At 34.6% G+C, this 14,139-nt stretch overlaps 1 protein-coding gene and 2 non-coding genes across 3 annotated transcripts; 2 read left to right on the plus strand and 1 right to left on the minus strand.

Moving 5' to 3' along the window:
- Positions 1–2,213: 2,213 nt before the first annotated feature.
- On the plus strand, positions 2,214–2,312 carry LOC122274879. The gene has a single exon (XR_006228418.1). It is a non-coding gene; the product is annotated as a small nucleolar RNA Z161/Z228 (small nucleolar RNA).
- A 103-nt stretch (positions 2,313–2,415) lies between these two features.
- On the plus strand, positions 2,416–2,488 carry LOC122274872. Its single transcript, XR_006228411.1, has one exon. It is a non-coding gene; the product is annotated as a small nucleolar RNA Z105 (small nucleolar RNA).
- Positions 2,489–5,380: 2,892 nt separating this feature from the next.
- Positions 5,381–5,890, minus strand: LOC122274346. Its single transcript, XM_043083393.1, has one exon. The coding sequence runs from the start codon at positions 5,888–5,890 to the stop codon at positions 5,381–5,383; it is 510 nt and encodes a 169-aa protein (XP_042939327.1).
- Positions 5,891–14,139: the final 8,249 nt, after the last annotated feature.

Here is a 14,139-nt window from a genome sequence, read left to right on the forward strand (position 1 = left end):
TCTCCTTCCTCTGGTGATCATCCCATGCTCATCTAGCTATCATTGAAGCCCCTTCTACCCTGCGATAGCCCCCTTCTCCGCGCAAGACCCTCTCCCAAATGGGTCTCCACTATTTCTCTACCGTAGAGCTGTCGTAAGTTGTCCCCATGCCACTAGACCACCACCACCAAGCTCCCATTCCTCCGACGACCACTCCATGCTTATCCAACCATTGTTGAACCCCCTTGACAGTAGCCCCCTTCTTCTCGCAAAGACCCTCTCCCGAATGAGTCTCCACAATTTCTTCATTGTAGCATCGCTGTAAACGGTCCCCACCCCATTGAGCCACCACCACTAAGCTCTCTTTCCTTCGGTGACCAACCCATGCTCTTCTAGCCACTGTTGAAGTCACCCATGCTCTTCACGACCGGCGAGGGAGAGAGGGCATGGGGGGAGGGGGAGAAAAAAATTAGAGAGAGAGAACGGTAGAGGAAGACAAATAAAAGAAGCGTGCTACGTCAGTATATGAGATTATTTTGTATTTAAAGTGTTTTACTTTATTAAACCCTATCAATGACAGATGAAAAATTCAACTTTATGTCATTTTATCTCTTTTATCCTATTTGATTTCACTACATGTATAACACTTTTTTCTCTTTTCTCATTTTTCCAATTATTTCTCTGTTACATGTCTAACTTTCCCTCTTATATTGTCTCAACTCCCCTCGTTGTCTCTTCCTTCATTATTTTTCTTTCTTATTTTTGTCATTTCCTCTCTCTTGCATTCTAACGGTAGCCTTCTAATGGATTGGGCCAAGCATCTTGGGCCTATATATTTACCCCTTAAAAATAGTTTAGGAAAATATTGCAATAATTAGTTTTTCAGGCCTTCTTAAAGAATGGCCTCTTTGATTTGTTAAAAATGCTGTTTTAATTTTTGGGATTTTGTGTTGAAACACTCGGTGAAAGTACTGATATGGCATGATATGTATCTAAGATAATATATAGTCTAATTATTATTATTTTCATATTTTTCTTATGAGAACTTCTCGAATAAAAAATAATATTCATGACACATAATGGATAATTATTAGTGTTATTATATTATACGTTACACTCTCATCTCATCCATCCCATTCTGATGTGATATTATTTCACTACTAATCAACAAATAATCTTGACGTGATAACTAATAGGTTATATGCTTTCTCAGGTAGTCAATCGTTAAAATAATATGAAAATAATTTTGTTCTAATAGCTTTTAACTAAATGGATTCTCGAAACAGTTAACGATATTTATTATCCTTTAATTTTACTTCTATTCTATTATATTGCCGTGATATTATCTATCAAATATTAGATCAATTATTATTTTTAAATATTTTAAAAAATATATTATTTTCTAAAATAATAAGTTCTGTAATGAATAGATAACATTAGAAGATAACAATATAAGAGTTGTTTTATTCAATAGCCTTACACCACATACTTATTGAATAGAAGAATTCTTTTATTTTATTTGTTCTCAGAAGATGTGCGGTGTAGATTGCTAAAGAGATTTTTTTTTTTTTTTTAAATATAATGAATGTATTATATAGATTTTTTTATTTAAAAAGACTATATGGAAAGCCACTTGAGTTATGGAATGAGAAGTCACCAAAGGGATAAAAGTTGTCATCTCCATTCTCCTGGTCCAAATAAAACATCTCGTGTTGTAAGGCTTGGCGAGGGGTCACCAAAATCCACTCCGCCCGCCTAAACCTACACAATTCAGTGGGCAACTAGCAGGCCGCTTACCAGCCCAATGGTTTGAGGCTTTGAGCAGTCTTTGCCCAAGGGCCGAGGGGTGGACAAACTACAGTCTAAAGTGACTGCTAAATTGAATGCGCGGGCGAAAAGTTTTAACGGTGTTGTCCCTAACAATACCCAAGCGGGATGAACGTCGTCGCATTCTACAAGTGGGCCAAATACGCAGTCAAGGCCCATAGAGGGGTAGAATCGTAAGGTAAGAGACGGTGGAAACCCTAATGACGAAGCCGCTTGCCCTTTTAAAACCCTTCCTCCATTTCCTCCAACTCATTCGTTCGCTGCTCAGAATCCAAGCCAATAACCCTAGACGACACCCCCCCCCCCCCCCCCCCCCCCCCCCCCCTTCTCTCTCTCTCTCTCTCTCTCTCTCTCTCTCTCTCTCTCTCTCTCTCTCTCTCTCTCTCTCTCTCTCTGTGATTGCAGTGAAATCAGATGATGAATTAGGATTAAAAATTCTCACGACGGTCGTCTGAGACGCGATAAGTGTCGTATCTGATGGAAATGATCCATTGCTTCTGATGGTTTCAGCTGTGTTTTCTATGAAAGCTTTTCTTTGTTCCTGTGCATATAATACCTTCTTGTTTTCAGGATTTTTGTTGAATTTATATAGCGATGGTGATTGAGCAGGCATAATGATGATGAATTAGAAACTGTCCGATTTTGTTAATGACTGGAATCTAATACCTCCTACTCATTCTGAATGCTTGCCAGTCCTAGCTCTGATTCTTTCCGCTTTAAATTTATAAGCGAAGACCGTCGACTTTTTTTTTTTTTACGCTGTGTGAGATTTTGTTTCTGGTTTGGAAGTTTGTTTTATTTTTAATAATTTCCTTTTTCGTGGTGCTGCTATCTTGATTAAGCACTGTGACGATGTGTTTTACTCCCAAATCGTCAACCCTAATTTGTTTGTCAGAGTTTGAATTGCAAATACTATTATAAGTTTTTTATTATATTTTCTTTGAAATCCAAACAAATAGTATTTATTCTAGCTAAATTATTAAGACTTGATTGTTTAGGATATAGATTGAAAATATATGGTTTTTTGGAGATGCAATTCTACTGGATTAGTTATGTAAACAAAAAAATTTACTGGACAAGGCATGGCTTAGAACCCTTTCCGTGGTTCCAAGCTTGAAAAGCTACCCGTCTCCCAAGATCTTGCAGATTTCTCTTCCTCGTCTAGTAGAGAAGTATGTAAGATTCAGGATTGATGCGTGCTTGAGTGTAATGAGCAACAAAGCTTCTAAATTATTGATAATCAGTATCCATCTTGAGCCACGAAAGAAGAGCATATATAGCGAAGAAGCAGTTGAGGCACTCAAGGAGTTGAATCTCCCCACGTCCCCCGCCCCCGCACTCCGAAAGCGGGGTATCCCATCCCGGATAACGGTGTGCAGGTGGGGGGCAATCTGTTCGCCCCCCCTATTGGTCCTTTTGCCAGAAACAGTTTTTGGGCAAGTTGAAATGGGCCTAAAATGGCCTGGAAGTTTTTCTTTTAGGCCTAGAAAGAGCGCTCTTTCTTGGCCATTTTGAATCCATAAAATTATAAATTAAAAAAAAAAATAATTTAAAAATCAGATAAAAAAAATTTACATAAATAAAAATAAATTAATTAATATATACATGATACAAATTATATAATTTAGAGTAAATGAAAAACTATTACAGACTACTAGTCCAATATTTAATAAATTAATAATAATAACTAAACTATTACAAAATTAAAATGTTAAATAATTATAAAATTACAAAGATAAAAATATCCAATGGAATATTACAAATCTGAAGAATACATAATGCTAACAAATGATTCTAATTTGAATATTTTAAATATGGAGATGCTTGAATATTTGACTGTGACATTCGGGACGGGTAGTCATATTGTAGCGAAGGTAGACATCGTCTCATATGTTGTTACAATAATTAATACTAAAATTAATATCGATGAAATCAAAATAACTATAAATGAATCAAAATAATAAAGTAAAAATAATAATTACTAGGTAGTCCAGATCCAAACTGATCACCACCTTCTTCATTGGTTTCCTTAAAATTTAAAATATTAAAAAATATGAATATCTTTTTCCATCGTCTAACTTTGTTTGCATATCAATACCTTTATAACTGTAGGAGATAATGAACTATGAAAAAGATTCAATATGCACCATTCGGTACTAAATGTTGATTATGAGGCGATAGTGCTAATAAGAATGACGAAAATAAAACGGGCAATCTCAGAAATGATGAGATATTTCTTTGCTGTCACATTCCACCATCCTAATATATCAAAATCATTATTATCTTGAATAAGTCCCCCGATAGATAGTTAACTCTGAAACCACCTCTGTAGATTGATGGACTAGTATGAGATTCTGTGCGAGAATTTTAATCCACACCAATCTATGCTTCTTTGTTAGCCCGGTGTCTAGAGGAGGCATTGGGGTAGTGTAGGTGTAGTAGATGCAGTACCACCCTTAATCGCATTAAACTCATTGTACAATTTAGTCAGATATCTAGAGCCATTTCACCAATAAGATCAGCCCATGCCTGATCGTGCGCAAGTCTCAAACCATATAACATGTGAGAAAGTTTCAGACGGGGATAAAACATAACAACGACATATAATAAAATATTTAGTCTACTCAAATCTCTCTAATCCTTGTTATATTTGACACTCATGGTCAATGTCATTCCCATCATCCTTTGATTGGAACCCCTGTGCATGTCTTCTAATTTTTCTTTCACCCTACATATTTGTTAACAAAATTCATGGGATGTAGGGTATAAAGAACCAAATAACTCCAATGTGACATCGTAAAAAAGTCTGAAAAAATTAACAAAAGTATAAACTACCTCTCAATCATCATCATTTAGCTTTCCTAATCCCTGTGCTCATTAAAATATTTGACATATTGGATGTCTTCATCATCCAATAATTAAAAAGTTACCTTATATTCTTGGGCCGCCTCCAACATAAAAAACGTTGAGTTCCATCTAATATGAACATCGGTACAAATACCATTCTTCGATATTGTGCCCACAACCTTCGTAGTAATCTTGAATTTCTCCAATCTAGAAAGAGAAGACCTCACAAATCTCATAGTCATTCTAACTTGTGCAACTGAGTCATCAACATCTTTCAACCCCTTAGTCACAATTATATTCAAGATATGTGCAGCATATCTAACATGTAAATATTCACTACCCAATAATGTCTTATTTGCCTCTAAGTTTTCAGATATTCCAAGGCGATATCATTAGACGAGACATTATCAACCGAAATTGTCAAAACCAGTGGCAACCCCCACTTCTTTATTGTGGCCTTTAAGGCCTTCCCAATCGTCTCACCCTTATAATCAGTTATTTGATAAAACTTAATAATCTTTTTGTGAAGAATTCAATCAAAATCAATAAAATGGACAGTCAAAGACCTGTAATTCATATTTTGGATAGAAGTCCAAGTATCAGTAATGAGTTAAACTACCAAATCCACTAATTGGCCCCTCAAAACGTCTTTATATTTTCTGTACATATTTTTAATATCCTTTACCACAATGTAGAGAGAATGAAGCGTAAATCTAGATTTCAATTCTTAGACAAGTTCTTGGAACCCTCTCCCCTCCACAGACTGAAAAGGTAGCTCGTCTATGATAACTATACGAGTTATCTTCCTTCTATACTCATTAGGATTATACTTCGTATACCCCTTCAATGTTGGACCCCCACCACTCTCATCCGACATTTTTTTTAGTTCAATATCTAGTCTAAATTGACTCTTCTCTAGTAATGATCTTAATATTAGACTCTTTTTGTATTGTTCCTCTAAATGAACCTTCATCTGGAATGTACCATATTTCCTATTGTGACATCCATATATCTTCTCATAATGATTACATTTAGCTTGGGGGTTATTGAAGCCACCACCCTCTAGTTTGGCAAAGTAAGACCAAACAACAGAAACAAGTTTCTTGCCCTGTGTGGGTTTCGGGGCAGAGCAATGTGTACTCCTCATAAGGGTTGGAGTAGAGTTAGGTTCTAGGGCAGAAGTCCTAACTGGGATAGGAGAGCTATTACTGAAATCTGGATACATTTGAGAAGACATTCTTGATTCTCCAACACATTAAAATATTTTTGAAATCAAGCAAAACAATACATAAAAAATCATAATAATAGTATAATACATCACACATAAAAAAAAAAAAGAAGGTAAAGTGCAAAGCCAACACAAGATATAAAAAAAAAAATGTAATAATACACCAAACAATAATAAAAAAAATTGTTTTCTAGTTCTAAGAGTTTCAAACCCCGAATTGAGGTAAATTGCATATATGCTTTGAAAGTTTAATTAGTTAAATGTTGTCTAGTTAATAATTACAAAATTCAATTGATTTAGAATTTCAACTTTCAATTGAATCCAAGTAACCTCAGCTCCTTGCTCCTTTTTTCTAAAAGGAAATAAAAAATAAAAAAGGGTTTCAATTGAAACCCTAAATTAGGGGTTGTAGGGTTCCTAATCCAAAACCCTGAAACCCTTAATTGAAACCCCTAAAATTTCGGATTCCAAATCCGAAACCCTAAATTAGGGGTTTCAATTGAAACTCACAAATTAGGGTTTCAATTGAAATGCCTAATTGGCTAATTTAGGGTTCCAAATCCGAAACTCTAAAACCCCTAATTGAAACCCTTAATTTAGGGTTTCAGATTTGGAACCCTAAAATTGAAACCCTAAATTAGGGGTTTCAATTGAAACTCACAAATTGGGGTTTCAATTGAAACCCCTAATTGGCTAATTTAGGATTTCCAATTTGGAACCCTAAATTAGTTTAGGGGTTCCAATCCGAAACCTTAAATTGATTTAATAGTTTTAATCTACAAACTACGAAAAAAAAAAAAAAAGAAGAAGCAAACAATCGGTTCAAAGTTCAAACACAACAATACACATGCACAATCACAATCCACAGCACACAAATTCACAAATTTCCATCATCTATGTCCAATTCAACCCATCCTTCCTCCAATCTCCGATCCAAACTCAAAAAATAAAAAATGGAAAAATAGAAACTTAGGGTTTCAGATTGAGAGAACGAGAGCAAGAGAGATTGAGAGTCGAGAGAAGAGAGAGAGAGAGAGAGAGAGTTTGAGAATGGGGGAAACGCAAGATACTTAATGAAACAACAGCACCGTTTCATTTATAAAAGGATTTATATATGTTTATATATATGATAATTGATATGCGGAGCAGGGCAGAAGAAATATGGAGCGGGGCTTATCCCTCTTTGTCCCCCGCCTCCATTGGAGATCTATTGTGCGGGCCAGGCCCCCCGCACAAGCGGAACAAAACCCCTGCCCCGCATGGGTGGGGCCGGGGTGAACAAGGTGACGTAGCAAGGTGCAGGGACCTCTACCCATCCCTACTCATAATCATTTTATTTTTTCATTCCTTTTCATTTAGTTCAATATTTCCTATTTAGAATTAAATAGATATTATTAATTTTATATGTGACAAAGAAGATCATTCTATTTTCTAAAACGTCTTTGTTACTCAGATCGATAATTTAATCGAGGAAGTCCATTAATCGATAATTTAATTGAGGAAGAGCATTCTTTCAATCATTTTTTAGGCCTTTTTTAAGTAAAAAATATTTTTAAAAAATAAAAAAAGATCAATTTATTAATAATTACTTTCTTAATTATTAAGTAAAAAATAAAAAAATAACAAATTTAATCGATTACTTTTATCGGATCAATTAACATTTTCATTTCTAAAAAAAATAGTTTATTTTCTTACACTACACATGTTTTTAAATTTTTTTTTTTTGGTCATAAGTATGTGTTATAAGTCTAATAAGTAGAATAATTTAATTAGTTTAATAAAAATAAAATTAAAAAAAATTAAAATATGTGATGTAATATGGTGTGGGATGATAAGACTCTCTCTCCCCTCGATTATATTCTCAATCTCAACACCATTGTTTGTAGGGACAACAGTCACAAAAGAATTTGCAGGGACAACAGTACAAATGAAGTAATATCCTGGCAAATTCCCATCATTTCAGCGACTAAAATGAAGTAATATAAAATGTGAAAATGCATTGTTGAAATAGAAAATTGGGAGAGAAAATGACATGCCGGTGACCATAAAGAAACACTTGATTTCTTCCTTTTTCTACATATTTTTGTATATAGAAATCCCTCATTTCAATTCTTTCGACATCAGAAAATAACAATTAGATCTTAGAAAAAGAGGGAAAAGTCACAATAAACTTAAAACAATTTGAACTCCCATGAATTTCACGACTGGTTGTCCTGATTGGGTCTGATTCCATCTTGGTACATCCACATAACGATGAAGCCGAATATTTACTGAAGAAGGTTTTTTTTTTTTTTTTTTCATTCATTTTTTTCATATCCTTAATTTTAAAAAAAAAAATTCAGAACTTCACTAAAAAAATACTGCAATAATCATTAAGTAAAAAAAAATATTAAAAAAATATTTCAGGACACGCTTTGACATTTCTCTTGAGATTATTGCAGATGGAAGCTCGATATGAGAAACACGGTCAACACCAATGATCGACGAAGAGTAACAAAGACACCAAACTTTGATAGCCTTGCACTGCGATGGAGATCGATAAAGAGTGACTTTGATGACCTTGAGTAGAGCGACGACGAGTGATAGGTGTAAAAAGAGACGACAACGTACATATTTGTCATGGAGACTTTTATCGTTAAACTTAAGTACACGGTAAAAATGGTTATAAAAAAAAAGAAGTACACGGTAAAAATACAAAAATGCTTATTACAGTCACCCACGGTAAGCATTCACATTGGTTTAAGCATATGCATATGTAAAATCACATCTTTTGAAGATTCAATTTGCCATACAAACAAAGCTTTCACATTGGTTTATGCAAATTTGAGACAAAATAATAATAAAATATTATTATTTTATTTTTTTTTTTTGCTTTTTTTTAATAGGGTTTGATTTTCAAATATGTAAAATATTTAAGTAAAATATTTTTTGGAGAGTGAATGAGTAAAATATGTAGTAAAATATTTAAAAGTAAAATATGTAGAAAGAGAGTGGGAGGAGAGAAAAAGAATGAATAAAATATGTTTTGGAGAGTGAATAGTAGATCTTTAAACATATAAAGGTACTGTTCATAACTATGCAAATATTTAAAGATGCATAATCTAATATAGATGAATTTAAATTCATATTATGCAAATATGATTTTGCATATATATATATATATGTATAGACCAATGTAGATGCTCTAACTGTGGGAGAGTCGCTGCCTACGTGGAATGTTAAATGCTGCATATTTGCATCAAAACGAGCCGTTCTATCTCGTTGCTCCATGCCTTCGTGTTCCCACAGACCCACACGATTTCCTTGTGCTGTTTCTTCAGCATCCTTCGAGCCTCCCTCCCAAACAGAGTCCTTCGTCTTCAAAGCCTCGTCTTCCAGCTTCATCTTCGCAGCTTCATTTTCTCCTAGAACCAATGATCACATCGGTTAGCAGTGCCCTTATTTTCGTCTTTGCCATTTCTTCCCATAGGTTAGCAGCGCCCTCATTTTCTGAACAGGACAAATGATTACAAGTATCAATCTTCTCCTAGAAGCATGGGCGCTGCTACATCATATGAACAACCCTGGTAGGTAGGTTAGGGTTTCATAAATGCTCCCTCTTTTTCTTGAAATTAATTGGGACCTGAACATTATTTGTTTATTCCTATTTTCATTATATTATTGTTTTTTATTATTGTTCTTATCCAATATATGTAAGAGTTTTATTTAAATTTTATGTCTCACACATCCATCTTAATAGAATTTGAAATAGCTCAAGTCTATCAGATTAAAAATGAGTGATAACGGGATAAGAAAAATCCTAAGAAATAAGATTAAAACTCTATCTCTAATTATAGTCAGATACAAACTCTTAGATTTCTTGATGGTCAGAAATCTATAAATAGTACTGAGGGATTAAAGGGTTCTCACCTACAGCATTAGAGTGCCTTTTACCATCGTGAGACACTTGTGAGGCGAAGTTGCTAGGGTGATCCTTTTTTCATAGTCAGATTTAATTCTTCATCAAACTGATGAAGAAAGGTACGCATTTATTTATTACTATTTATTATTATAGATCATATAAAATTGAAGATCCATTTATTAATATTCATGTTAAAATATTTAACATGTGGTATCAGAGCTTTAGGTTATAGATTTTTTATGATCTCAATATAATATTACACATGCCGTATATCATTTTAATATTTCTTTCAGTAATGAAAGATAAATATATATATTGCTCTACCGATATTATGCATCAATGCCACACATGCATAAAATTATATTCTTTTTGATTCTATGTAATATTATCACACTGACATTCATAATCTATATATGAAATATATAGATAGTTGTATATGTGAATTTCTGTATATGAAATTGTTCCAATTTTAGAAATTCTAAACTGTTCTATGATTAAACCGAATGATATTGTTTTCGGATTTATTTAAAAAAAAAATAGAACACAAATCTGGCCGTTGGGTCTAATTTTTACAACCGTGTGTGTGGTGGCCGTGGCTCTCATCGGCTGAGGGAGGTCAAAGCCAAGAGGAGGTTGAGCTCCTCCTTGCCGGCGTTTCTGTAATGGCGGCGGAGGGCTCTAAAGCCCACTGCTGCAGAGGATCCGTAGTTAAAAAAAAAAAAAAAAAAAAAAAAAAAAAAAAAAAAAAAAAAAAAGGTTAGATGGACCTCGGCGTCGGGTGGAGGCTGGGGATGCTTTGCCGTTCTCTTCCAGCCTGCGAGTACCACTATTGAGATGCCATGAAAATAAAACCAGTGCGGCCTGTCACCTGTGTGTGTGAAGGGAAGAAGAAAAGAAATATGCATCTGGTGCGGCGCTAAGTCTAGATGAAGAAGAGTTTTCCTTTAGGGTTTTATGTAATAGACTAAAGGTTTGTGGGTTGTGGGCTTCGGCCCAACCCAGTATATTAAACTGTTTTATGCTATGGGTTATTTCTAATATGAAAATTGTTTAGACCAAGGGCCTTTGGGCCTTGGGCTCTGGCCCAACCAAGAAAAAGAGTAAAATGGCCAATAAAGGAACCAGACCTGTACAATAAGATCCGGCCCAAGTCAACACATCCAGTTGACTTGAGTTTGGGTTCGGTTTACTGAACCGGTCCGGTTTAGACTCGGACCGGTCAGATTAATTTTTTATTTTAATATTTATTTAAAAAAAACCAAATTTTATTTATTTATTTTTATATACATGTTATTAATGTTATTTACATGTATGAAAATTTTATTATTGATAAATTTATATGCATGTTATTATTGTTAAATACATGTATTAAATTTTATTAAATGTTATTTGCATGATATTATTGTTAAATACATGTATTAAATTTTATTAAATGTCATGTGCATATTATTATTACATACATAAAATACATGTATGAATTGGCTCTTATTATCATGCTATATATAATTATTTATCCAATATGGACAAATGATTTTCATTAAAATTAAAAAAAAACTTGGTTGCCCAAAAGTACAAGATTTTCTTCAATTTTGGTGAACAATCATTAAATTCCATAGTAAGGTGAATATGATAGAGTAAACAATTTTGTGTGTCAAGATCTACTCCTAAAGGAGGGTTTTGATGACACTACTAGTTCATCCATCAAAAGAAAAGTTGGAGGGAACAATTTGTATGTCAAAGTTTACTCCCAAATGAGAATTCTGATGATATACTTAGTTCATCCATAGAATTTAATATTGGTGAGAACACTTTGTGTATTAAGATCTACTCCCAGAGGAGGGTTTTGATGACACTACTAGTTCATCCATAATTATTTAAATTCTGATTATTGTTTATAAGTGTCTAACTCAAAACATTATGTGACGAATATTTTCTTGCAGTAAATGTACCAACATCATTACATTCACAAACTTCATCAGTTCCTGTTTCGAATGGCTCTAATTTTTCTGAGTGGGTTGAGCGAGTCAGATTCACCTTAGGGGTCCTTGACCTGGACTCATCCCTTACAAGTCCAAAACCACAACCCCTCACTGAAGAGAGTAATAGGAATGAGAAAGAGTCATTCAAACGATGGGAGAGATCAAACAGGCTGAGTCTAATGTTCATGAAAATGACCATATCTGAAAATATTAAAAATTCACTCCCTAGTGTTGAGGATGCCCAAAGTTTTTTGAAAAATACTGAGGAGAGATTTAAGTCTGCAGATAAGTCTTTAGCAGGAATACTGATGGCTAGACTTACCACCATGAAATATGATGGAGCCAAAGGAATGCAAGAGCATATCCTTGAAATGACAATTATTGCCGCCAGATTACAAACCCTGGGAATGAAAGTAGAGGAGTCTTTTATTGTTCAGTTTGTTCTGAACTCATTGCCACCTCAGTATGGTCCATTCCAGATGCATTATAATTCTATTAAGGATAAATGGAATGTGAATGAGTTAGCAAGTATGGTAGTTCAGGAGGAAGTAAGACTGAAACAACAAGGGCATTACTCTACTAATTTTGTGACCAAAGAAGATGGAAAGAAAAAGCACCATTATAGTAAAAAGAAACGAATTGGACCACCAAGAGAAAAGGAGTCTGGAAATGTTAATCAGGTTCAACATAGTAGTACCAAATACTACTGGTGTGGAAAAAATGGACACATGAAATCTGAGTGTCAGAAACGTAAGACTTGGTTTGAAAAGAAGGGTAAGCCTCTTGCCCTTGTATGTTTTGAATCAAACCTTGTAAATGTTCCTACTAATTCTTGGTGGTTAGATTCAGGTGCTAATGTTCATGTTTCTATAACCATGCAGGGATACCTTACAAGCCAAACACCAAGCCTCAGTGAGCGATTCATTTTTATGGGAAATGAGAATAAGGCAGAAGTTTTGGCCATAAGGACTTTTCGTTTAGTTTTGAGTACTGGTCATTGTTTAGACCTTCATAACACAGTTTTTGTGCCTTCTGTGAGGCGTAATTTAATTTTCCTTTCTAGACTGGACTCTGATGGTTATTCCTTTTCATTTCACAACGGTAGTTTCAATTTGTTCAGAGACCCTTTATCTATTGGTTCTGGGTTTCTTTCCGATGGTCTTTATCGACTTTGTCTCGATAATACATTTATTCATAATACCTATACTCATAACCATGAAATGTGTATTGGAATTAAAAGAAACATGATGAATGAACATTCTTATGACTTGTGGCATAAGAGATCGGGGCACATCTCCAAAGAAAGGTTAGAAAGATTAGTAAAAGAAGGGATACTTCTGCATTTAGATTTTACTAATCTTGAAATATGTGTGGATTGCATTAAAGGAAAGCAAACCAAACATACTAAGAAAGGTGCCACAAGAAGTAAAGAGCTTCTTGAAGTAATTCACACAGATATATGTGGACCATTCTCTACTGAATGTTTTGGCGGAGAAAAGTATTTTATCACCTTTATAAATGATTTTTCACGATTTGGATATATCTATCTGCTACATGAGAAATCTCAAGCTGTTTCAGTACTTGAGGTATTTCTCATGGAGGTGGAAAGGCAGTTAGATAGAAAAGTGAAAATCATCAGATCGGATTGAGGTAGAGAATACTATGGAAAGTATGACGAATCGGGTCATAACCCTGGCCCATTCACCAAACTTCTTGAACAACGTGGCATTGTTGCACAATACACGATACCAGGGATGCCACAACAGAATGGTATTGCTGAAAGGCGTAATCGGACTTTATTGGATATGGTTAGAAGTATGGTAAGTAATTCTACCTTACCCAAATCATTATGGGGTGAAGCCATTAAGACGGCAACTTATATCTTAAACCGGGTTCCTAGTAAGTCAGTTTCAAAAACTCCTTTCGAGCTATGGACTGGTAGGACACCAAGTTTAAGACACATGCATGTTTGGGGTTGCCCAGTAGAAGCGAGACTTTACAACCCACATGAAAAGAAATTGGATCCTAGAATAGTAAGTGGGTACTTTATTGGATACCCAGAGAGATCCAAAGGGTATAGGTTTTACTGTCCTAATCACAGTCCGAGAATAGTGGAAACAGGAAATGCCAAATTCATTAAACTTGGCGAAATCAGTGAAAAAATAGAACCTAGAGATGTGATCATTGAGGAAGTACGAGTAGATATCCCCATACCTACATCCTCAGAAAAGATAATAGTTCCTCTAATTGATCATCACAGTAATACATTAGAACAAGAAAATGATCACCCATCTCAAAATGATAATATCACTGATGAACCAAGTTCGGAGTTACCAGAACAGATAGTCTTACGCAGATCTCAGAGAGATCGGAGACCT

Source organism: Carya illinoinensis, chromosome 8, assembly GCF_018687715.1.
Source record: "Carya illinoinensis cultivar Pawnee chromosome 8, C.illinoinensisPawnee_v1, whole genome shotgun sequence".
Taxonomy (NCBI): Eukaryota; Viridiplantae; Streptophyta; class Magnoliopsida; order Fagales; family Juglandaceae; genus Carya; species Carya illinoinensis.

Coding starts and splice junctions, on each gene's coding strand:
- LOC122274346 (XM_043083393.1), bottom strand. CDS start 5,890: ATGTCTTCTCAAATGTATCCAGATTTCAGTAATAGCTCTCCTATCCCA.